A 26,125-nucleotide genomic window follows, 5' to 3' on the forward strand; every position below is an offset into this window, starting at 1 on the left:
CCTGGAGGTGTAAATGGCTCTGTTGCTGTGTAAAGTGAGTTACTCTCCTCCTCAACCTGCCCCTCCTGAAAAATGACAGGAATAAAGACTGAGGAGCACTCTGCTGCATGTCATGTTTTCCAGATATTTGTACCTGTTGCCTTTTGACCCTGTATGACCTCCAGGAGGCTGTGACTCAGTAAATGTGATCATTCTCAAATGACTAGGTCACACCTGAGTGAGCAAAAGCCACCAAACAGGACCTCCACTTAGCTCAAAGTGTTTGTTTTTCCTTTCTTTCCTCATTTATCTTTATCCTAGGTGAAGGCTTTCTTCACCGTCATCACTGCGGACATTGAAACTGAGGGGATTTAGGGGATGACAGCCACGTCGGCTCATCCATCACTATCCATCTCCGTGACAGTTGCAATAGACGGCAGCAGAGAGGTGAGGATGTGACCCAATTCTCAACACCTGTCAGGACCTTGAGAAAGAAAAGAATAGTGAGAGACAAATAACTTAGCACCAAGCTGTGTGTGATGGATGTTTGCAGTTCCTAAAAATAGAGATCCCTTATTACAGCTGGTTTACACAACCAGAAAGTGTTCAGGCTTCAAATACCTCACTTTTGTGCCAATCATATTCTTTAATCACACATGAAATTATTTTTTGTAGCACCAAGTGCCTCAATCGCACTTTTAATAGCCCTGACAAAGCCAGCTTAACCACAGGGAGTTGTCAGGTTGGTCACTGTGACACAGACACACAGACTCCTAACAATACAGAAACCTCTGTAAAAAAAAAAAAAGTTTGACAAATGAGTGACAACTGAATCACACACTGGAAAACGGGAAATGTTCCTAGGAAGCTCAGCAAGGAGTAAAGGAAAAGTGGTAACCCAACTCTCTGGCTCCACCCCGCCAATTTTACCCCCGCTTCTAGCCCCTGATACAGCTTGATCCAAGCCAAGGGTGAGCTCGTGGCAGCTATTAATACAGTGTGTCGACAGGTCCAATCACAGTCAGAGGCTGGCCATTCCTTTCATGCTGTGTAGAGGACAAGGGACAGGGGACTGTCATGGGATCAGAGATGGTACTAATGGAAGAATAGAGGTGGTTGAGTTATTAAAGTAAGATTAAACAAAGTGCTGTCTATAATTGTGCGTGGGTGTGTGTGTGTTTGTCTGCTTAATTAAACTGTAACGCTGAATTAAATGCCCTCAAATGATTGTGCAACAGGCCTAGATTTGGCATTTTAATCAGTTTTACCTGTCAAAAGCAGCTATCAGTTTCATATGAAAGAGAAAGAGTGATTAAAAGCAGACATTAAGAGAGAGAGGAGAGATGGTGCTTGGGGAGTAGGGAGGAAAGAGGAGAGGAGGAGGTGGAGGAGAGGTGCTATTGTGTAAGAGCTTGTGTGTGTTTGTTTGTGTGTGTCTGTGCAGACTGTTGGCTGGAGAGAGATGCTACAATACGTAGCTGACTGGCTCCAACATAATTCATTCATGATTGTAGTGCGTGTGCGTGTGTGTGAGAGAGAGAGTAGTTGGGGGGGGGGTGTGTGTCAGACGGTATTCCTGCTCGTCTCGCTCCACCAGTTAAGTTAAATCACAGGCAGTCACTGGCACACTGCGGTGGTCTCTCTGTCTCTCTGACTGTCCTGCCCAGAAAGCATCAACAGCCTCCTGGTTCAGCAACGCAGGTAAGAGCACACATTACCTCATTCTCGGGAATATAGTTTTACAACTTTTAAGGAAAAAAAGAACCTAAAATATTTTTGTTGTTTTTAGATATCTCTTATATTCCAGCGCTGAAATGAAAAAGCTTCAGTTTCTGTAAATATTTAGCTCATAAGTCTTTTGTTGAAGATCGCTGATATTACCTTGGGGACCCACATGAATTGAATGAATGCAAAGAAACAAAACCAAATGTTAGATTTGACGGGTGCCACCTGTTGTTGCTGTTTGTTCAAGTTGTTCATGTGAAAGTCCTGTGTGTGCAGAGCCTTTAAAACAACGACCGTAGCTGTAGCAGTGCAGTAGGGATCCAGAACTGCATTATGCAGCCTATATGAGGAGAAGAATGGAGTCTATGCTAAAGTTTTCTCTAACATGCCAGGTCTGGTATCCCTATAGTCAAGTCAAATTTCATTTATATAGCACCAAATCACAACAGAAATTATCACACGGCACTTCTCAAATAGAGCAGGTCTAGAACGTAGTCTATGAGATTATTTACAGAGACCCAACAGTTCCCACCATGAACAATATAGACAAGTGGATCCACTTCCTGATAAACAGTAGCCCTGCGCTGTTTAAAAGTCTTGATTTATGAAGAATTTAATCCCAAATACACACTGGAAAAAGGGGCGTAGGCAGAGAAGGCAGGGTGGTTGTGGGACAACAGAGAAGCATAACTAAAGAAAATAACAGGAAAAAAAGGTGAAGTTTAATTTTCAGCCTTGTCAGTGAGAGAAACAGCTGCAATTGCTGCAGAAAAGAGAAATGGAGAGGTCCTGGAGATTGAACATGTTGAGAAAGAGGAAAGAAACCGCTGCAGACACCAAGAGTTATGTGCGGGTTTCACCCTTATAGGTGCTTATTTTCCCCCCTAATGTTTCTATGTGTCATTTAATATAATCTCAGGTTCTACAGCAAAATAATATCCCAACAAACTACTGACAGTGATGTATAATGTGTTGTCGCTCGCGGCATATCTCCTGAAATGCAGAGCAGGAAATGAGGGAAAGTTTTCATAGGCAGAAGTTTGTGCTGTTTAATTGTGTAAGTCACATGAAGGCTCAGTTTTGTAAACACAAAAATGCAGACATGGTTTCTGAAGCCAATATTTCCATTAGCTCCTCTCCTGCAGGCACAAGTCTTCATTTAGGTCATGGACACTGTCACTCTCTCTCTCTCTCTCTCTATCACACACACACACACACACACACACACACACACACACACACACAGGCACTTAATCAAAATCCTCTGTTCTTTCTCTGTCTGAACATATATTTATTAAAAAGTGCATATTTTAAAATGAGAACTGTGTTGGTTTGGTGCATTTTTTGAAAAAGTGCTATCAGCTTAATTGCATGGCACCACTACACTTAAAAAGTTTGGCAGCCAGTGGAGTTTCTGTCGGTTAAGTTACCTACTTCAAAAGCTCTTCAGCTCAAGTGACTCCATGTAAATTGAGACAGGAGGAAGTGAGTTGTAGGAGGCTACAGATGAGGTGCATTACACTCGTAGACAGGCATATTATAACTCTACAAGGAGTAATAGTGACAAATTGAGCTGTAATGCAGCTTTAAGGCTGGCATTTGATGGGTGTTAAATTTGTTTCCCTCTAACCTGTTAGAAGAACTAAAGGTTGAGTTTACACCTACGGGAAGCACCGGTGGTTGCGGAACGCTCTGTTGACTGAAAAAGCCTACACGAGTGGATGATCATGAGGTGGGAGGCTGAGGTGGTGTGTTCCCAGTAAAATGAACCTCACTTCATAATGGGCTGATATAAATCATTAACTCCATCAACCAGACATTTTAGTGGCTCTCTCTATGAGCAGCCAGATGGTGGTGCTCATGTCAGAGCAGCCGGGTGCTCAGGCCGAGGGCAGCCACAGATAGTTCTGTTGATGGGAACCACATTTCTATCCAAACTCAGCATAACTCAGCCGACCCAGGCTGTGATTTTAACTTTTTGGGTTTTTTAGCTTTTTAGCTCAAGGAATTCCTATGATCCCATGATGAGGCTGTGTTTAAATACCCTGCAGTAGGATTAAAAATGGTATGTTGACAGTGTCATTCAGGAGTCAGCCACTGCACTGTAGAGCAAAAAAAAAAAAAAAAAAATCCCCAAACTTCCTCTTAAACATGATTTTAATCATTGCAAGCAGCTTTGTGTTTGCAAACAATGCAGGGCCTCGCAGTCCATTGTCTCCATCGAGAGGATGCAGCTTGCTCATGGACCTTGTGAAGTAGGTGTTTACCTTCCTGTTTGTGGTCACCCAGGGTTTATGGCTGTCATTCAGTAATGTGCCATCTCACTGCGAGCTATAGCTCACTGGGCACAGCCTCTCTAAATCACCTGCTTCCGTGTCACCTTCTGCCTGTGCCACTTCACCTTTATTATGGGGCTCACTTACATATATAGGCAGCAATAACTTTCAGCCTTGTTTATATTCACTTACCACACGTCCCCTTGCCTTGAGCATCTCCCTCATGGAAAAATACTGGCGGTTAAAATGCCGAGCTTTCCAATAATGGTAAAGGGCATGTGGTGTCGATTTTCTGCTATATTTCCATTTGTGGTCACCAGAAAGCTTCTTAGCATTAAGAGATTTTCTTAAACTTTTTTAAATCCTCAAATTGCAAAGCTGATCTTTGTGTTGTTGCCCTCTTCAGTGTAGTTTAAAATTACAGTCACCCACTGTTTAAATCATTAAAGAAAGAAAACACATGTACAGCAAATCCAAGTAGTGACATCTGTGTTGGTACTTTACCCTGCCTACTACATTTGGGTCTGTGCAGGAAATTCTCAGAGATATTTCATTATGCTGTTGCCCTTGGCACCCACACATCTTCCACACTCGACAATCCCCACATCTGCAACCGATACGGTTGTTGCCTTAGCGCACTGAGGGGTTTTTTCAAAGAATTCGTCCACTGAAACCTTGTGGAAAATGAAAAGACTTGGAGATAAAATAGTTTTACTGGAGGAGCTCAGACTGTCTTAATGCCAACCAGAGGGCAGCAGGAATATGGATTGGGAAGTTTTTTGAAAGTGCAAAAAAAAAATTGTCAACAGTCGCTGTAACAGTAGCAACTACAATAACTAACTATTTTCTAGTTTTCCACCATGATATCACTGTACTGTATCAGCTGTGAGATGTAAAGAGAGTAAAATTTTGAAGCTAGGATGCCACCTTGTGGGAAGACGTCTGCGTAGTTTAGTAAAACTGGTAATCAGAGGATTTCTATTTCTATTTGATGAAAATATTACGCAAAATAGACAACTTCCTATTCTAAAAAAACAGCACATAAAATGATTCTTTTATAATCTGTTAATGTTATTTTCCTGTGTCTGAGCTCCAAATTCAAGGCATGTTTTCCCCTGAAATCCGTTTGGCTTCCGTGTAACCACAAACATACTGTCATTTCCATGTAATTAGTGACTAATCTTTACAGCTATATTAATAGTATACATGAGGCTTATGCTAATATTATCACATCAGCCCCACTAAAGATGCTCACTAAGCTGTTCTATTAAACATAAAGACTCTAAACAAAGGGGAGAATTTCTTTTTTTTCCCCCCCATTTCACATTCTGCTCATACAAATGAAGCAAAAACTAGCCCCGAGGCAAATTTTCCTCAGCACGCAGGTTTGATTTTCTCACAGAGCAAAGTTTCCACAGAGCCGAATCCCTGCTGTCCTGTTTGTTTAGGTGTGTGCTGATTAGAAGTTCTCATGCTGGGTACAATGTATCTCTGCACACCAAGGGTTTGAAACGTGACATGTCTTTTACAGTGACTGGAGCCTCAACCCTCTCTTTCACTCCCTCAATACCTCAGCGTTTAATGGTGTTGTTATCCAAGATCACACTTTGCCATGCAGTCTTCATTAACACAGGTCATAACACAAGGCATAAATGTTCTCCTTCCGGGTGCCTACAGTCCACCCAGATGGACGGGCCATTTGATAAACACTGTACAGTTTTACTGTTGCCATTCATTAGCCGAGAGACAATTTAAAGAAGATGGCAAAGAGCAGATTGTCTGAATAATGATGTTTCAAGTGCATTTTTGGAATATTGAATAACATACAACATCTGTTTTTCATGGCTTCTTATTTTACAGAAATAACATAAAGCGTCAGGATGGCTCTAATGTGCAGGTCTTTAATGAGCTGGTGTGGGGTGAGCACTTTCATGGGTGCTCGTGTGGATTAGCGTTTATGGGCCATGCCAGTGGTAATGATTGCTCTTCCCCTAGACTGCCTGTGACATTTTTGTTGTGTTTCTTTTATAGGACTTGCTGAGGCCCTCGCCCAAGGCCTGTATCAGTCAACACAGACGCACCCTGCTGACAGGGCCCCCTGTTTAAGAGTCCCAGGATCTGGCACTAAAAAGGGAAAATGCTGAATATAACGGCAGGAGCAACAGACGGGATAGATCTGAGATGCGGCTTGTCTGGAAGCCATGAATTCATCTTCACTCTGGTACCCATCGTCTATGGCTGTAACTTTGTCATCGGCATTGTGGGAAACAGTATGGTGGTGGCTGTCATATACTGCTACATGAAGCTCAAGACGGTGGCCAACATTTTTGTCCTCAATCTCGCTGTTTCTGACCTCACCTTCCTTATCACTCTGCCCATGTGGGCAACCTTCGCCGCCACGGGCTATCACTGGCCCTTTGGAGGATTCCTGTGCAAGGCCAGTGCAGGGCTGGTGATTTTTAACCTCTACACTAGCATCTTCTTCCTCACAGCACTCAGCATTGACCGGTACCTGGCCATTGTGCACCCTGTGCGATCACGCAGGTTCCGCACTGTGGTGTACGCACGTATCACCTGTGTAGTGATCTGGCTTTTTGCCTTTGTGCTTAGTGTGCCCACAGCACTGACCAGGGATGTCCACAACATCAAAGACTCAAACACCACAGTGTGTGGCATTCTGCACCAGCACATGGAAAATGCCAAGTTGAAAGAGCTCCTTCTAGCCATCAGCCTGATGAAAAGCTTGCTGGGCTTCCTGGTGCCATTCATCATCATCATCACCTGTTACTGCCTCATTGGACGAACGCTGCTGGGGGCAAGACACATCCAGAAAAGCTCCCGTTCCCGGGACGACGAGGTACTGCGTATGCTCGCAGCAGCTGTGCTGGCCTTCTTCCTGTGCTGGGTGCCCCATCAGGTGTTTCACTTCATGCACGTGCTCACCCAGCTGACACTGGTAGAGAACTGTACCATCCTAGACATCATTGACACCGCCATGCCCCTCACCATCTGCATCGCCTACTTCAACAGCTGTGTTAACCCTATTGTGTACGGCTTTGTGGGGAACAACTTTCGCAAAAACTTACTGCGGCTGTTGCGCTGCTCACCAGACGGACCTAATGGGCATCACCTGAGCATCAGCTCCAAGATGAGCGCCCTTTCCTTCCGTGCCTCAGAGGCACTGAGTCTTACATCCAAAAGTAAGGCCTCTTCTGACGTGAAGTGAAATAAAAAGGGAAAAAAAAAAGAAAGAGGGTACAAGTTCACCCACCCCACTCTCACTTTTGGTCTGGTTAAGAGTCTGAGAATGGAGACATTCCATGCTTTTAAAATCCCCAACTGTATTAACAAGCACTGACCCAAGGAGAGTGACTGTAAAGTTATATTCATGTCCCTCTGTGAGTAAGTCAGAGATATTCACTACCTTATACAGTCTGCAGAATAGTTATTTGTAAACCATCACACAACACTCATGCTGGCAAAAGTTTCTGTCAGTGTCACAAAGTAAAAAAAAACAGAAATTAACTAATTTAATTATGAATAGAGCATTTCCCTGCATGAGAGGGCTATACATGATTACATATCGCTTTTTCCATTATTTATATAAGATATGCATGAATGTGCAGGGTTTTGTCATGATAATACAATTTGTGGGATACAGTGCAGTAATATATTGTGCAGTGATAACCATTCTGTATGCTCAGCAGGTCTTTCACCAGTTGGAACAGTTACCAAGTGCTCCACAAAAATACCAAAGCTAAAAAAAAAAGTCAAAATAAGTCACTCATGCATGTTCTGCCATCAGCTTTATACATGGAACAACTGAAAATGTGTAGCAAAAATATGATGTAAATTTATATCAGTTATTAACATATTTGGCCATGACATCCAGTGCCTATATGCTATATAGTATTGTCAAATTATGTGCTCTGTGTGAAAATCTATAATAAGTGTTTGCATAATAAGACTGTAATACTGAGTTGTTTCCAAGTCTGGGAGTAACACACTGTATAAATATGAGTGCTACACAAACACTCCTGGTTGGGTGATCATTGTCAATATCTATGGTGGTTGTATTTGTGGTATTTAAACATGTTGATAGATTTTTTTTTCTACTACGTGTATAGTTTGTGAATATATGAAAATACGAATAAAATGAAAAATCCACAGTCCTAAGTTGATTTTTTTTAAACTACATCATGTGTTAGAAATAATCAGAAACATGTGTCATTAGTTACCAAAACATCCAGAAATAACTGCCGATCTGAGATTAAGTAACTATTAGGAATCAAGATCAAATGACCTTGGCTCAAAGTTTCCCCAAGCAACTTTAACGTCTATTAATCATTGACTATGCATCACGTAGGCCTCTGTTCATCCACGTAGCACCTAAAAATAGGGAGGATGTATGACATGTTGCTGCATCACAGATGGGGATTGGTGGATGGACGACAGGTCAGGGGTTATAAGTGCTGTCCAGGAGCGAGATCAGCCTCACTGCCAACATGAAGGTCCTCCTGTTTTTTGGATTGGTGGCTGTTGCCCTGGCTGACACTACTCGCTTCGAGGGGTAAATTTTTAGTTTTTGTTCAAGCAAAAAAATATTACATTTCTCTTCCTCTAGTGAAACACTATGGCTGTAAAGATCAGAACTGTAGTGCTGATTGTGAATTTGTTTTTAACTACTGGCTGATACAAGCACAGTAACATAATGTGACTCATCACCTGCTCTCTATGTATCATAGTCCTGTATCTGACCAATTTTAGCTAGTGAACATTATGAGTACTGTATTGGTCAGCATTCTGCTTTAGTGTAGTTACCTCCCATCAATCTAAACTACGTAAAATCAGTATTTGTGCACATTACTAAACTACGCAAGCTAAGTTATTGACATGTTTCTGAAGCAGGCATTTTTTAACATTGGTCTTCAGATGAAACGGCGAGCCTTTGGTCGGAGGTGCTTCTGCAGTATTCTACGTTCTTAACGTGGCTCAACCCAGACACACACACACAAAAAAATACTCATAAGCGCTTATTAATGGTAGTGAAGAGTTGGAATTAAAAAATAAAAGAGTTATTGGATATATCCTCTTATATATAATGGAGGCAAAAATGATGCAACAAGGTGGCTTTATGTTTAAAAATTACACCAAGCTACTGAAACATGGCACCACAAGAAAAACTGCTGGAGTGTCATTAAATAATACGATAGATCATCACAGCCCAATTCACTTTTGTGAAAAGCTTTTTTCTGTATGTTTGTGGCTCACAAGAAGAGCATTTTTATACTGCGTGGTAAAGAGACTGTCCTGTAAAGTCATCCACACATTTTGTGTCTATCGTAATGTATTTGTGATCTGTCTTTTTTTCACTAGAGAGAAAGTCTTCCGTCTGAAGCCTGTGCTTGATGAGCATGTGACCCTCATTAAGGAACTGGCGAAGAGCATCGAGGTACCTATCTGCTTTCACACACGCCCCCACCTTAACAGTGCTATCCTCACTCACGACAGGGGTTTCACTGGTTTATTAATGGTGGAAGAGTCAAAACTGGAGCTACTTTTTGGCGTCATTCTGCTAATTTACTGAGTATATGTTCAGATGTGCAAATTGATCCTAACCACACCTTTTTATTTTATGAGTACTTAGATTAAATGTATTGTCTGGTATTTTGGTATCTTGTGTTCATTTCACAATAAGAATTTCTTTCACATTGTCAAATGAGAAGCTGAATTTCTGTATCTAGATTTTATATCCAAATCTTTGAATATACTCAAGTGTTTGACTTTGCTGCCATCTGCAGGTCGACTTCTGGAGACCCGAGAGCCCTGAGCTGGTGACTATTGACATTGATGTGGACATCCGTGTGCCTGCCATCTACCTTGATATGGTGTACACCATCCTGCAGCAGAGTGACATGGAGCACGAGTAGGTCACAAAGACAAAGATCCAAAATATAAACATATAACATCTCAAACCCCAGGTTTTGTTCTTGAATTACGCAAGATGTTTTGACACTGTTTTTGAATTAATCCCTCTTGAGGGTCCTTATTGAGGATCTGCAGACTGCTGTTGAAGCCCAGGCTGACCAGGAGCCCTCTCCCAGAACCCACAGCTACACTAAGTACAACAGCTTTGACAAAGTACGGCAAAAACATTGTGAGTCAGAAACTCAACCCAGATTGGACTGTTATTATCTGTTCTTATTTGTTGTCTTTTTTGATTTCAGATCCAGTCCTGGATCGCCTCTATTTCCTCCTCCAATCCCAGTCTGATCAGTAAGCAGGTCATTGGAAGCACCTACGAGGGACGCCCCATGACTGTCCTCAAGGTATTTCAGGACATACATGATGATACGTTTGTAAGTATTCAAACAGTTATATCTAACACATGTTTTATGATAACCTTAACAACCACAGCTTGGTAAGAAATCCAGCTCCACAAAGCCCGCCATCTTCATGGACTGTGGTATCCACGCCAGAGAGTGGATCTCTCCTGCTTTCTGCCAGTGGTTTGTTAAGGAGGTAAGGAAGACACCTGGATAGGAATGGCAAGCATTCATAAAGAGACATTCACAGTTTACAGCACAGATTTTCTTTTTGCAATCTTCCTCAGGCTCTGTCCACCTATGGCAGTGATTCTCAGATGACCAGCCTGCTCAACCAGATGGATGTTTTTGTTCTGCCAGTCTTTAATATCGATGGCTATGACTACACCCACAAGAGCGTATGTTACAATTTCAACCCTAAGTTTATGGTTCGACTTAATGGAGACCATTGTGTATTGTTATCTTAAAGAATTTGGTGATTTGTTAAATGTGTCCCTGACATGAGAATTTTATCCACTTGGGAACTTTAGAACAGGATGTGGAGGAAAACTCGCTCCAGGAGATCTAGTTCCAGCTGCATTGGAGCCGATCCCAACAGGAACTTCAACGCTGGCTGGTGCAGTAAGTCTGACATATACAAAGTTATATCTTAAAGGGATACTCCAGCAAATTACTATTTCACATCCATTAAGTTGGGAGGCTTGTAAGAAACAGGTTTAAAAAATGGTCAAAATCTTGGAATGAGTCGTGCCCCAAAAAGCTTGAATCCTACATTTCCAAAAATGCAAGTTGGTACCATCTTTCATTAAATCCTTCCATCCTGGTAAACACACGCATCTTTGAAGCTCTATCCCTCCAGTTTGTAGCACATGCTTTCTGTTATAACTTTGTGGCCTCAATCAGAAACAGAGATAACCCTGATGTCATTACTATGGCATTATGAGGGGTTATTTTATCAAGCATGCATTTGAAGAGGTAAAGAAAACGTGTGCTTCTACGGTTTTCCACAATGTCATTTTGATTTCAGCCACTGGAGCCTCCAGCAACCCCTGCAGCGACACCTTCTGTGGGTACAGTCCTGAGTCTGAGATCGAGGTCAAGAATGTTGCCGACTTCATCCGCAGGAACAAGTCCATCATCAAGGCCTACATCACCATCCACTCCTACTCCCAGCTGCTGCTCTTCCCCTACTCCTACACCTTTGAGCTGGCCGCAGACCACAGTGAGCTGGTAAGTCTTCATTATCTGCCCTTAATGACACATTGTACATACAGCTGAAAAAAGATAGTGACTATGTTAACTAATGTGCTTGGTCGGTCACAATTATTGAAGGTGTTACATGCATCACTATAATGTTCTCATCTGGAATAACAACAGACTTACTGCATCAGACTTGTCAGATAAGTTATAGAAGCTAAATAGTATTATATAATATGAATATAATAGAAACTTAGTGTATACCTCTAAAGGTGTTTCCAAAAGCTTAAGCAAGAATTCACCCAAGTCCCATTATGTCTCTTATTTAAAGAACACGCTTAACTGCTGCAAATCATTTACTCCTCGATCATATGCCTCATTCTCATGGCTCTTTTACCTCTCACTGGGGTGTCCAAGAGCTGCGTAGTTAACACTCACACCCCTGCTCCAGCTCTCACACTAACTGAGGCAGATCACATGTCTCTGCCTCTCTATTACTCACTTGTAATTTAGGCGCTTTACTGACACTTCACAGAACAAAAGAACTCAGGGGATCTGTCATAATTCATCTGCCCATCCAGAAATATCATTTCCTGCTTGTGCATTTCTCCTGAGGTTTAATTTCCTGCCGGAACTCACTGAAGCTTTTTTTTACTATTTGCTGTAATATCAGTAAAAATGTTTTGTTTGAACTAGAAGAATGGATGGTGGTTGCTGTTAGGGGAAAAAAAAACATATTTACCATTCTTGCTACCAGCTGTGTTTGGTTCTGTTTTGTATTATTCCCATCCATACTATTTGATTTAAAAAAAAAAAAAAAGTATGATATAATCTTCCACTTATACACCAGAAGTTAAATTCATAAACAATAACTCTTACTTCAGGTGTTTTGCTAATACAACTTTTCTTTGTTTGGTATGACCAGCTACAGTGGCTGATGGTAGCTAACTTTAAATCTTGCTGCGTAACTGACAGATGTTTTTTAATGCTGTCAGAAGGTGTAGATTGAGGTGTATAACAGAGATTAATCAAAGTGTTCAGTAATATATAGCTGTGTTTTAGTCGTTCAACAACCCACTGATTGGTTTTTGTGTGGGTTTTTCAGTGGTTTTAACACATCTGTTTTTTGTTTCCTGTTTTTTGTTGTATTGTAGCTGAAGGTTGCTGAGGGAGCCTCTGCTGCTCTGCGTAGTCTGTATGGCACCCGCTACACCAGTGGACCTGGTGCTACAACCATCTGTAAGTACAGCGAATAGTGCATTGCTCTCCATGGGGAAACAGTGTATTGAGAGGAAGCTTGATAGTCTATTTTCGCCTCTACTATTATGCATTCTGATGTGTTCCCAATACACAAACCCTCAAGAGCCAAGGAGGAGCCTATTCCTAGCAAACAAAGGACTTTTTTAGCCCCCGAAAGCAGTATTTGTATGAAAACACATCCACACTGTCCCAGGTCATCAGCATATCCCACTCTGAATAATCCCCCTCTACTTATTTGCCCGCAGACCCCGCTGCTGGAGGCTCTGACGACTGGGCCTACGACCTGGGAGTGAAATATTCCTACACCTTCGAGTTGCGTGACACTGGTCGTTATGGCTTCCTGCTGCCTGAGTCTCAGATCAAGCCCACATGTGAGGAGACCATGCTGGCCGTCAAGTACATCGCCGCCTATGTGCAGAAGAACCTCTATTAAGGAGCGGAACTGCCAGGACCCCTGCCAACTCAGCTCCTCTGTACCAACCCCCAGCCCCTCCAACCTCTCAGCCATCTCCAGCCCGTATCCATGGATACGGACACCACCCGCCATGTTTCCTCGCTGTGCTTGACAGAATGTCAAGATGAGTGCAAACAATAAAATCAATGATCCATCCCCACATGCTGAATCAATTTTTTACGTGTATATGATAATATAGTGTCTGGTGGACTGGGCTTTTGTCATTTGTATGAAAATATACAACAAAACAGTGATGTATAGTGAATAAAATAATGCCTACTCTTTACACCTCATCACTGCAAGGCCACAAAACATGTCTGCTGCATTTATTGTTAGTGTAAAAATGTACTAATTTAATGTTTAATGCAGTATGTTGCCCTGAAGAATTTAGTGCTTACATACTTAAACAAGACAATGCTTCAAGGAACAAAAGGATCCGCCAATTTACTATATCAGCCCCTCTGAACCCTGGTGATCCCTCTTGTTCAGCTGGCGTTGTTCCAGTGGTGGAGGCTGGGCCGGGTGGGGGTATCACTTTTTAAGGATTTTAGTCCAGCAGCACAGTACGTGACAACCACAGACCACTCCTTGGCATGTATCCACTCTACCAAGCATCTGCCTGAGTGGAGAAAATAAAGGAGCCAAAGAGCAGCAGGGAATCTAACTGCACTGGCACACATTTCTGAAGCAGAGGGGAGAAACTCAACTCGACTGCTTTTTTAAAGCAGATGATGTAAAATTCGGTAAGAGATTTGAAATTTTCCATGATGATATTTGTCTGACCAGTGTTTATGTTTTCCTTGAAAATGAATAAAATATGATGGTTTGTAAGGAATGTTCTTACAAATACATATTTGCATTTAAGGTACGCTCAACGAGTAACTTAGATACATTTAAAATATAAAAACTGAAGGGTGCAGTTTATCCCTTTCCCTCGGTGTTAGACCCATCTCCTAAAATACCACTACACTACTTGATCTGAGAATACTTGATATTTATACAAGACGTCTACTGAGACCACTAAAAATAATGCACAGTAAGAAGACCAGTGGCCCCCTCAACTCCCTCCGTCTGCCCTGTCACTGTCCTGCTGTGGGATCTTTACTCCACAAGATGGCGACAAAATGTCAACTATAAATGATGGAACATGTTGTTCCTGATGTCAGCGCCTCATTACAGCATCATCGTCGTTTCCACATTGTCATCATGAGTAAATGATGACACCGGGCAGGGGAGCGACATGGCAGTTGTCTGAAAGGTCAGGGCTGCACAATAATGTCCCGGGAATGTAAACCTATGCCCCCTCCCCCACCTTGAGACCACTTGTAATCAAAATATAACTTTGCAAAAAATAACTAGAAAATGTAACAGTGAAACTATATGTTTGTAAGTCTGTGTAAAAGCTGAACTCCCTGAACTGGGTGGGGGGTGGGGGTGGGGTGGGGTGGGGGGGGGGCATGCCGGGAGCAGGTGGGTGTGTGGGGACCGTCACATGACGCTGCGCCCGGCTCCTGCCCCCCCTGGTATAAATCCACCTCTTGAACATAGCGTCAGTCCTTCGCTCCACGCAGAGCTGCAGGTCCGGGCTACACAGTAGCTTCGACTTCTCCTTCAGTCATGGCAGGTATGTAACTTTTTTGACATGTTGACATTTCAGACCTCGGTGCTGCGTCGCCTGAGAAGTCCTTGAGGGTGGGAAGTTGTCGCGGACTTCGGCGTTGCGCTGACGTTGTGGACATAGCCGCTCGGGCTTGTCTTGTCTGTCTGTTGCTCAGCCTCCTCCTGAGCAGAGAGCACACTCTGTCTCCACCTGTGTTTTGCTGTCTGTCATGGTTATCAGCTAACTTCACGGCTCGAAGCTATCAGCCGTGTGTGGACCATCACAGACAGAACTGATGGTGTAACTTGTCCTTTCACCACCAGTTAGTCTCTCTAACTGTGTGGCCCACTCCGGTTGTATTGTAGTGGGGGGGGGGGGGGGACACTTCTGTGTCTAGTTGTTAAATATTTTGAAACTTAAGTGATATAAAGCTGTTTATGTTCTCATCTGATGGCAGCTTCTAATGAATGAAATAAAAGCAAGAGCAAATCTTCTTGCACAGGATTTTTTTTCAGAACCAATGTGCTTCCGTATGTCATGATTCTCCATAACTCAAGTCCCACTTGCAGTATAATCTTACTGGGCATTGTCCCCCCCCCCCCCCCCACAGTCAATATGGAAGTGGATGCAGCTCCACTGGTGTGGTTGAGTCAATCACCAGCTTTTTTTTTTTTTTTTTTAAATGTTACTTTTGTGCTTCATGTTAGGCTACTTGCATGAATACTACAGCACTGGTTGTACCAATTGAAAAAGGGGGCGTGAGGGAGAGTAGGTGTGGCGCTGTGTAGAAGCAGAGGAACAGGGGAAGTTTTCCTGGCAGCTCCGATGGTTAAACACTGCGCTCTGTACTGTTGTATTTTCTGTGCCCGTTACATTATTGGTGGTGGTACAGCACCAAGGTGTTGGTATACAATGCATGTGGGATTCATGTTGGCCCACATGCTACAGCCACACAGCCTCCCCGGCTGCCATGCCGATTTCATCATCTCAATTTATGTGTTCTCTCACAAGGCAAGTCATTGTTCACGGACATGACTTGGCAGGTAGCTGACAGATTTTCCTCCCTGCCGTGAGAGGTGGTGATACAGAGCAGGCACCACACTGCAAATAAAATTCACCTTAACGAGACATTAAATCTGGTACTCAGTACTAAACTCTTATTGTTCTGGAAACAAGTGGGAAATCTTCCAACGAGGCCAGACCATATTGCTTGTGGAAATGCAGGGATTTTGAGCCATTAAAGTGACAGTTGTCTTTAAGCTTATGGATTGATTGGAACATTAAGTTGCCTGATGTTTTAAGTTGGTTCTGACTTAAACGTATCCATCCATCCATCCTTCTAACTGTTACCTAAAGGGGGTGGGGGGGGGCTGTTGCTGTTACACTTTGCATATTGGATCATTTAACTCTCTGTCTCTTAATCCTGCAGATAACTGGCCGGACATTAAAGCTGTGACACCATGACAAGACATTTGCAGCACAGAGACTGTAGTACAATGGCAGAAAAACTTTCTACTATTTAAAACATCAATGTCAGATTTAATGTTTCTGTGTCAGTCAGTCAAAAAACAATGGCTTCTTGTCTGACTCCACATATATCCCCATTGTGCTTTATCTCAACTGGAGCTCACAGCTTTGCACTTTCTGTGCTACCGGCCTTACTGAAAATACATGTTGTACTTTTGCACTAAAACCTGTTTTCTGGAGTTTGTTGAAGTATTTGGGGAAATGTATGATTTTACTAAGTGAACTAGTAGACCAGACAAATCCAAAATAAAGAAAAAAAAAAAACAAAAAAAACTTACAGCAAAAACAAACTGCAAAAAGATTCAGAATAACAGCAAGTGTGTAGGAGACAAAGTTAAACAGGACACATGTCTTCAGAAGATGAGTTGAGGTCTTTCATCAAAAACCTTCTTTAAATAATATAGTACGCATAGATATAAGTAAAGAATTTAGCCAGATGACCAGTGAATGCAACAGGTTTTGTATAACAAAAAAGTGAATGTTACCTCATCGCAAGGGTAGATATGTCCTTAAAGCGGCAAAACTTTAATCCTGTTTCTTTACAGACCAGGCTTTTGTGACGTTGGCTACCAATGACAACTATGCTCGGGGAGCCATGGTTTTGGGCAAGTCCCTGCGTAACCACAATACATCCAAGAAGCTGGTGGCACTTATTGGTCTACAGGTGTCAGAGCCTTGCCAGTAAGAAACCTTAGCGGCATTTTTTTTTAACATTGCTGAGTCACAGTGGTAGCTGTCATGTCTTGTTTTCCATCTGGATGGTTGATGGTTATTTATTTCATAGTATTGTGAATCATTAGGTCCGTGCTGAGGAGGCTCTATGATGAGGTGAGGGTGGTGGACGTGCTGGACAGTGGGGACACAGCACACCTGGCCATGATGAAGAGGCCTGATCTGGGCTGCACCATCACAAAACTCCACTGCTGGACCCTCACACATTACTCCAAATGTGTTTTCATGGACGCAGACACACTGGTGAGACTAACTGAGCGTTTTTCTTTAGCAGGAGAACTTCAAGATGTTTTACCCTTTTTATTGCTGTACTCTAACCATAGACGGTGTGAAAATTACCTGCATCCTAGGTCCTTTCAAATATAGATGAGCTGTTTGACAGAGAAGAATTGTCAGCTGCCCCTGACCCTGGATGGCCTGACTGCTTCAACTCCGGTGTGTTTGTCTTTCGACCCTCCATGGAGACTTATGACAAACTGCTTCAGTACTGTACAGAACAGGGCAGCTTTGACGGTAAGCCAGGAGGGACATACTTATCCATTTTCCTATTCAGTGTTATTGTGTGTATGTGCTCTGGTTTTGTGCTGAAATGCTATTAGTTGTCATTTACCAACCAAAATGTTGAACAGTATTTATACAAGCTTCTCAAATGTGAGATTTCTTGCTTTTCTATTTTATTTTATTTTATTTTATTACACTTTTAAATCAAGTACCTTTTTGGCTTTTGGATTGCTAGTTACATACAACAAACAATTTTTATGTCACCTTAGGTTTTTTTTTTTTTTTTTTTTTTTTTTTGTTGTAAATTTTACAGACCAAACTATAAATTGAGAGCGCTCGTTATATATGGTGTTTGACATTTTGGGAAATTTGATTATTTGCTTTTGCGGCCCTCAGTACAACCAAAACCTGTTTATATTCTTAGGGTTTTGAATGAAGGAGATGAGCTGTAATGTGTTAATTAGTAAGATTTAGGTGTGTTGGTTGGTGGACACCCTCCCACCCCCAATCAAAGTCTTTATGCTAAGCTAAGATAGATTCCAAACTATTCCTTTAAGTCAACATACTTATTATTAGTTATCCTTTTGAACTTATTTATACATGTTATTGGATAAAATTTATTGATGTCTTTTACAAGTTCCCCTCAAAATACACTTTTCACACATCATTGCCAAATGCATCACAAGACAGAATTTGATATGTCAAAAATTTCTGGTTTACCACTTAGTTGAGTTTTGATGTCATTCGTCTTTTTTCAGTCATACGCAAACATTCAGGCTTTGAGTAACATTAAATTCCTGGTAACATGATGTTAAACTGAGCTTGTTTATCTTTTGCTCTAAGTAAGGCCTTTATTGAGCCCTGTGCCCGGACACAAGGCCCTCCTGTCACAGAGAGTCTAACTCTGCTGAGTTATTCTCAGGGGCTCACTGGGGTGGGGTGAAGGTTAAATTTGAGAGGCCCTATTTTGCACAGAGCACCGGTTGACATTCAGCAACTCTTCTCCATGGGGCACACTGTACTGTAACTGAATTGTGGTTGTCATTTTGGCTCCATATCAGGTTTACTGAGCAGCTCTTCTCAAATCAGAGGCTGAAAAGACCATTGGTCTACATTTGTTGGGGATGTGGTCTCATATGCTGCAGGTTTACCACCTTTGCTTCCAAGAAAAAAATGACAGCTGTTTATGAACATTACATAAAACGGCATTTGAATCAGCCATTGATGGTTTTTTTTAATTCCAAAGGTATTCAGTAAACATTTTACCATGAAACAGCATTTATTCCTGCCAAGCTTTATTAATATCCTTTTAAACACTTGAACCTGCTGAAGTATACAATTACATCACCTCAGTCGAGCTTCACATAGTTTTTGAGAGAGCTAAGAACTCTTGTACAATGCAATGTTGAGCTAGCATTCAGCTAGCAGCTTTTACCTATTAGCAAATGTAAAACCTGAATCTGGGACTTGATAACTCACACACACAATGCAGTTAATTAGTATATATTCTAATGTATAATACATGCCTTAATAGGTCACTTTTGGTTAGTGTCCTGCTTTCAGTCCTTTATTGTAGAGCTGTAGTGCGTAGAAGCTCCTATAATTGCCTATTAGCAAAATTAGAACCTGACTGATACTAGCTTGTTTTTATACTGATGCCAATATCAGTATTAAAGTTCAAAAAATTAAATATCCAGTATGTCAGTTGAATTTAATTGTAATTAATTACTTTATTTTATTTTTTTAAACTTATTTGAAAGGGATTACCTGAACTTGGTTATGATTTGGTGAAGAATTGTAACTAAGACAATGTGAACTGATTTGGACATTTTACACTAAATGAAATAAACTTGACAGTGCTCTCTGGTGGACAAACTATATAATGTAGACACAGTTACTCAATTACTGCATATTTGGTATTTCTGTACCACAACTTGCTGCTACTCATAGAACAACATCAACGATATATCTTTGTTTTGACAAAATCATCTTTATGCAAAGTCCACTTACTAGCTTTTTTGAGTTTTCAACCAGATCTTATGGTCTTCATCTCCAAATGGAGTCCTTAGTTGTTTTCAGTCGTCTTACCTGACCTAGGACCATATATGACACACCTGTTACCACATGACTAAACATAGGTCACGTGATGATGCCTCCATGACCAACAAGATGAGTCAATTCAGTAATGAAGGCCATGAGATGCGGTGGAAAGTCCTGAATAAGACAAATCTCCTTGAATAAGACTAAGAAATACTGTATTTTCAAAGTCAAAAATAACCTACAGGTATCACACTCATTATGTATCTTTTGATAAGCTAAAATCAGCCTTGAATTAGCCCTAAAACCCAACGTGTTGGTCGGGTTGTAAAACAAACAAAAAGTGTCAAGACCTCAGAAATGAGACAAAAAAGAAACCGTAGTGGAATCAACAAAACTGGTTGAAACGTATAATAAAGCTTGGAAAAGCTGGGGCTTGTCCTCAGTCCTTTTTGTAGCAGTGAAACTTTTTAACATTCAATGACAAGCTGTTTCCCTTGTGATAATGTGAAAGAGATTCCATCAGGGAGAGTTCATTGGAAAAACCAATTAGTTTGTTTAACAGTGGCCAATGCTTTCAAGTGCCGACTCATCCTGTCTGCCACAAGTGTTTGTTGGCAAGAATTTTTCCATCACAGTTACAACCCCAGACAAAAGACATTGTCCTAATTTTTCCGGGAAAGACTTCTCTTGGACAGTAAAATTCCTCTCATTTTCATTATCATTTTATTAATGTTCTTATATCCAATATTCCAATGTGATGCCAGTGTCTCTATGCCTGATGGTATGCTAATGAGTAAAGCTGTCTTATTTATAGACGTGGATGGTCTTTTCATGTGTACTGGGGCATGAGTTGAAGCTGCTTTGACCTTTCGCATTTCAGTTCTGCTCTATTATAAGGAATACATGATGTACACGTGCAGGTCTCCGTCTCCCTGCAGGGCATGGACGATACTGAAATATTTCTGAGGAAAGACAACAAGAAAATATTTTCTGTGTTTGAGCCCAGAGGCTCTATCTCTGCATCTGTGCTTGCAGTGTTGTCTGCTGCCAAGACAAACTGGCAGAGTTGGATGCACATTCTTGCTGAGCTCTGCTCATCCCCTCAAAATGAAGATACTCAGCCCCATATTAAGTTTTGAAATCCCCAGTTAAGGTTGTGGGTTTGGACAAACACATGCTATGAATTATTATTTTTTTTTTTTTTATTTTTTTATTTTTTTTATTTTAAACTGTAGCACTCTGTGGTTTCACAGACTGTATAGTCCTGTGCTTCTTCAGGAGCTACATGTGAAAGTAGCAACATCTAACCTTGTGCCATTGTTAATCCAAAGACTAACTATATGGCCAGTATTTGAAGCAATTAAGCATGGATAGTCAATGAGCTTTTGTAATGTTTTTGCCTGGCCTCAAAAATGATGTAACTGAGGAGTTGTCCATTTGGATTTTTTTTTTTTTTTTTTTTTTTTTGTAAAGGTTCACTTCTGATCAGGTTCTGTACTTGAAGTGAAACTGACCTACTTCATCAAATGTATCCCTGCATCCCAAACTGTCCTGAGTGCTGTGTTTACCATGACAAGGCCTGCCCCAGTTCTAAATTAGCCTAATTGAGCGAGGGCAAGTGGCTGTCCAGCCCTCCAGTCGTGCATCTAGGACAGGAGGCAACTCAACTGCTTAACTTTAAAACAAGTTAATCCAGAGGGCAATGTTAATTCACATCACTGGCACAAAGAGAGAGACAAAACGTTTTAAATGCTTGTGTCTAGTTGTGTTACTTACAGCTGAGTAGTCATGAATAGGGCTGGGTTTGGTTTGAAAATGTTCTGTGCTAGTGCAGATACAATACCTGAGTTTCAGTACCGATAGCGACATGATACATATTTGAGAAATATAAAAATGTTAATTATAAACAAACTTTTTAAATGTAATAAAAGAAAACAATTTCTTGAATGATAAATGTTGTCAAAACACGAGCAACGTAACTTAACTTAAAAACTTTAAAAATTGATGAAATAATGATTTTTAATCAGTGACTGATCAAAAAATATGTTCCACTGAATGTGTAAATGGAAAATGTTTGAGTATCATAATATTTGGTGATAATATGATACTCATTTGTTTAATGCATGTCCCTAAGTGGTTGGGCAAAATCTAATATTTGCTTTAAGTCTGAGGGGGTGCTTCATCTTCCTGCATGATATAAATTATAAGTTATGGTTGCTCACTCTCCCACACTTCTAAATGCTTCTTTCCCTGTCCACATTCAATGAAAAGTTAGAGTAACTTTTACAGTCATTTTCACTTCCTGTGAAATTCAGTTGTTTCTCTTCAGTATTGCATTGATGTAGAAGTTACAAGACATGATGTGCAGTCTTGCATTTGATCGGCAACTCTACTGTATCTCTTACACTGAAAGACCTTTATTACATTTATTAATCATTATCGGTTAGTTCCTTTGAGTGACAACAGTATGAAGGGTGTAAGTGACAGGCTTCAAGTGTTGCTGAGCAGATTTTGAACTGAGCAGAGTAAGAGGACGAAATCAACCTTTGTCAAATATCAGTCGAATAATTCCTCAGCACTGGCGGATAAGCTGCAAGAATCATAGATTCAGAAATTCATCCTGCCTTCCTATATACAGTTTATACCCCTGGGCCTTTCTCCCACACTCTGATATTTTGTCATCAGTGGAAACTAGGGTGTCTCCCTGCTTGTCTGGACTGATCTCAGTGGTCTGTTGATCAGTGTAGACCAACGCAAGTGGAAAGACTAATTAATCTGGCTGTCACAGGTGTGCGGATCATTTGACTGCACTCTCTCTCAGCTTTTCCTCCTCCGCAGAAGCCATCCAGTCATCCACTAAACCTGTCAAAGCATTTCGTAAGATGCATTTTGTAAGCTCAGTTGGCTGTTTGGCTGTTGGCTGTTCTCACATCATGTCCACACTGCTAATGCAAATGAATTGGAGATTTAAAAAAAGCACTTCTTCGCTCTAATTTAAACTTTATATTAACACATAAAGTCACCCAAAGCTTTCATTCCTGAAAACCTTTTTACAAATGTTTTGAAAATGCCCTTCAGAGTGAATTTTAAAACACAGATCTTGTACTGATCACTGGGACTCCTGCATCAGTACAGCCTTCATCCGCTGTCCTATCTCTGGTTTAATCGATTAAATATTTGTGAAACAAATCAAGGCCAATGTGCTTTTTGTGATCAAAAAACTTTGCATAAATTGTGAGAGATTTTCCAGTTTTATTGGTTTCAGATTAATGGTTGATTTTTCTTAAACTTCAGATAGTGTACAGATTGTTCATGATAATGACAGTATATTTTTAAATAATCTGAATTAGCTATAGTTTTCCTCTAGATTATGAAATCATAATGAGCTTTTTTTTTTTTTTTTTTTTTTTTTTTTTTTTCCCCCCTCCCTCCCACCATCTCTGTTGCAGGAGGAGACCAAGGTGTTCTGAATGGCTTCTTCAGCAACTGGGCCACAGCTGACATATCGAAACACCTCCCCTTCATCTACAACCTCAGCAGCATAGCCATCTACACTTACCTTCCAGCATTCAAACAGTAAGTGTCTGTCTGGCAAGGTCATGTTTCTGAAAAACACTCACATTGTAGTTCGGGCTGTGATTTCTAACATTTCATTTTAATCGTCCACAAGACAGCAGTATTATATTATAGCAGAGAGTCTATCAGTGTTACCGAAATCTTGCGTATGGGATGCAAAGCCAAGGTGTAAGCAGACACTCGATCACATGAATGTGTAGTCACATCGTGACATGACATTAGGTTACGAGTGAGACGAGCAGTAAGATTCCAGCGGCTTGCAGCAGGCCTCTGGGTTGAATATCCACCCTGAGCTCCCAACAGCTGATACCAAATCCTAAAATAGAGCAGTTTATTTAAAGACCTTTTATGTTTGCCTCTAGGACTGGTCATTGTGCACTGCCTCTTAAGCTCCCCCTCCCATCTGTCTGCGTATTAACCTCTCTCCTCACAGAAACAAACCTCATCAACAAGCTTTCAGGTTTGACATTTCCTGGCAACCAATCAAAATGGCGAGGTTGGTAAACATGTGTTTAGTTGTCAGCAATAGTACTTAGAGGTCTGGCAAACACAACAAAACAAACCTCACAGGGCCAGATTCAGCTTTATTTATGTACACATGCAGTTAGCCAATATCTGAGGGGGATTTCCTAATAGAAACCAGTTGATATAATATATAATATAATGCCACACTAACAACAACAACATAAAGTACACCCTCAGACATGTTGCAATACAAATGTCACAAAATGACTTGTGTATATATTTTATTCTATTCATACTAAGCCAGTTTCAGGCACTAACAAATACATAAACATGGTCATTTTACTTCTTCATTGTACTTCTACTTGTCAGCAACATGTAGACACCCATGTCCTGTTGTTGATCGCTAATTTTGAGTAACTACATCAATCCACGACACAAAGGTTTCAGACAAACTGACAATTCCAAAGTACTGGCCAGATAAAGGGTTATTGTGCTGACAAACTATAATTAGAAGACAAATTGTTCATAAAAACTTAATTTGTGAAATTGAACTGTTATGAAACGTCTACAAGTAAAATGTTTAAGTGTCTACATTCTAATTCTCATTTACTATATTACTCATTTCAGATATGGTGGCAATGCCAAGGTGGTCCATTTCCTAGGGAAGACCAAGCCATGGAGTTACACATTTGACCCCAAAGCCAAACAGATCACCGGGAGTGTGCACGAGGCCACTACACATCCCACCTTCCTCTTGGACTGGTGGAACCTGTACTCCAGTGCTGTGGTGCCCATGCTGCATGAGCAATATGGAGACCAGCCGTTCCACTCCGGATGCGTGGAGGTGAATGAACACATGCTTTGTTGGACATATAGCCCTGCATTTACACTGATGACTAATTTTTATTCATTTTATGATTTTACTCAATCAGATAAAAGGCAGAATTGGATATTACAAATGTATAAAACAGTCAAATTATATTTTGTTGAATTTGCCAGTAAAATACCATCACTTTACAGTATGTTGCTGCATTACATGGCCAGCTTTGGGGGAAAAAAAGATAATAGGATTACTTCACTATAGCTTAAACATGTTCTCAAATTCATAGTCAAGTATACAAGCCAATTCCAAAAGTGTAACTAACTTTTTACAGATTACAACTTTGTTGACCATCAGCACACTCACCAAGGTTTCCTGGTAGCCCTCTTTCACGAGAAAGTATGTTTGAAAATGGGTTGTTCAGTATTTATGTAAGAACATGTATTTTGCTGTCACATGTTATTTTCTTCACCTTTTAATTTATTTTACTTTTTTACCATTTTATTTCATTTTGCTCCGATTCTGGATGATATACCTTTTTTCTGTCTTCCTGTTTATCTCAAAAAGTTCCAGCATAATGAAACGGTCACTTTTGAGAGTGAACAGGTATGGAGAAAATGGTTTGTTTTTTTTGTTTTTTTTATAGCTTAGCAAGGCCTGGTTTTATGCTATTGCTACTGTTCTAAAACCAAAAGCTTCCGCGTGTGTTTGCCTTGGGCCATTAATTTGGAAAGGCTGTGTATGGCGAGTTCAGTGCATCAAAAAGCAATGAGCACAAAGGATGAGTTCTCTGCCGTCTGTCATTTTCTGTTTTGTTTTTTTGTTTCATCGTTCATCTGTATCATTTCAGGTTGTTGCTCAGGTTGAAAGCTTCTCCTCACATGAACAAGTACCCCAACCCGAGCTGTCCTCAGAACAACGGAAAGAGAAATGGGAGCAAGGTCAGGCAGACTACATGGGAATGGACTCATTTGACAATATCCAGAAAAAGCTTGATACTTTTCTCAAATAAAGACAAAATGATGTGTGATATCAGCAGAGCACTTGCAGTTTAACAAATTCACCACAGGTCTTTCAAGAAAATACCGTATAACAGGTTGCATTTTTATTTCCTACTTGTTTCTCAACTAGAAATGTTGAGACTCTCCCTCCACCAGCAATACCCTCTTCACACTCCAAAGACAGGGCCATTAAAATGTAATATTAAAATTAAATATTACCGTTGGCTTTAATTGTCTATGCAAGACTGTTATTATTCAGTTTACCCTGCCACCCTATCTGTTCTGCTACACTGTGAGGAAAGTCAGGAAAATTACATGGATTAAATCTCTGCATTTTTTTTTTTTATGTTAGTGCTCTTTTTGAAAAAGGAAATGGCAACAATTGGGCCTTGCGTGTCTGTTACTAAGCATTGGAGTCACATATGTACATTCTCAATTTTTTCCTTTTTTTTTTTTACGATGCAGTCTTCTGTGCATTAACATTTTTCTTTTCTCAGAAGTTTATTTCTCTTGCTCTTGAACTGAACAGCCACTGTTTTTAACATAGTTCTAAAAACATGTTTACAGCACCTCTAAAGGACATAGATGGTCATTTAGTTGCCAGACATATAGATCCTCAGTGCCTTGATGTCTTGCTCTCTCTACT

The 26,125-nt window shown here is 40.8% G+C and overlaps 3 protein-coding genes across 5 annotated transcripts; all 3 read left to right on the forward strand.

The window, feature by feature from the left end:
- The first annotated feature begins 1,423 nt into the window (after positions 1-1,423).
- On the forward strand, positions 1,424-8,149 carry agtr1b (angiotensin II receptor, type 1b). Its single transcript, XM_071485096.1, has 2 exons — positions 1,424-1,680; positions 6,012-8,149. Exon 2 carries the CDS (start codon positions 6,118-6,120, stop codon positions 7,204-7,206), a length of 1,089 nt encoding a protein of 362 aa, XP_071341197.1. The 5' UTR covers positions 1,424-1,680; positions 6,012-6,117; the 3' UTR covers positions 7,207-8,149.
- A 246-nt stretch (positions 8,150-8,395) lies between these two features.
- cpb1 (carboxypeptidase B1 (tissue)) lies at positions 8,396-13,377 on the forward strand. Of its 2 annotated transcripts, none has more exons than XM_071485091.1 (11): positions 8,396-8,550; positions 9,357-9,432; positions 9,782-9,906; positions 10,022-10,121; positions 10,208-10,309; positions 10,398-10,502; positions 10,594-10,704; positions 10,837-10,927; positions 11,334-11,536; positions 12,658-12,742; positions 13,009-13,377. In XM_071485091.1, the coding sequence occupies exons 1-11, from the start codon at positions 8,486-8,488 to the stop codon at positions 13,194-13,196; spliced, it is 1,251 nt and encodes a 416-aa protein (XP_071341192.1). In that variant the 5' UTR covers positions 8,396-8,485; the 3' UTR covers positions 13,197-13,377. The 2 variants fall into 2 exon arrangements, with proteins under 2 accessions (XP_071341192.1, XP_071341193.1); XM_071485092.1 differs by having other exon boundaries at positions 8,484-8,550; positions 9,782-9,910.
- Positions 13,378-14,710: 1,333 nt separating this feature from the next.
- On the forward strand, positions 14,711-25,508 carry LOC139625264 (glycogenin-1-like). 2 transcript variants are annotated; one of them, XM_071485098.1, is made up of 8 exons: positions 14,711-14,841; positions 16,890-17,025; positions 17,145-17,319; positions 17,427-17,589; positions 23,067-23,193; positions 24,286-24,502; positions 25,046-25,084; positions 25,329-25,508. In XM_071485098.1, the coding sequence occupies exons 1-8, from the start codon at positions 14,835-14,837 to the stop codon at positions 25,488-25,490; spliced, it is 1,026 nt and encodes a 341-aa protein (XP_071341199.1). In that variant the 5' UTR covers positions 14,711-14,834; the 3' UTR covers positions 25,491-25,508. The 2 variants fall into 2 exon arrangements, with proteins under 2 accessions (XP_071341199.1, XP_071341200.1); XM_071485099.1 differs by lacking the exon at positions 25,046-25,084.
- Positions 25,509-26,125: the final 617 nt, after the last annotated feature.

The sequence above is a fragment of the Trachinotus anak genome, unplaced genomic scaffold (genome assembly GCF_046630095.1).
Source record: "Trachinotus anak isolate AG129_WGS33_773 ecotype Australia unplaced genomic scaffold, CSIRO_AGI_Tana_v1 ptg000009l, whole genome shotgun sequence".
Classification (NCBI taxonomy): Eukaryota; Metazoa; Chordata; class Actinopteri; order Carangiformes; family Carangidae; genus Trachinotus; species Trachinotus anak.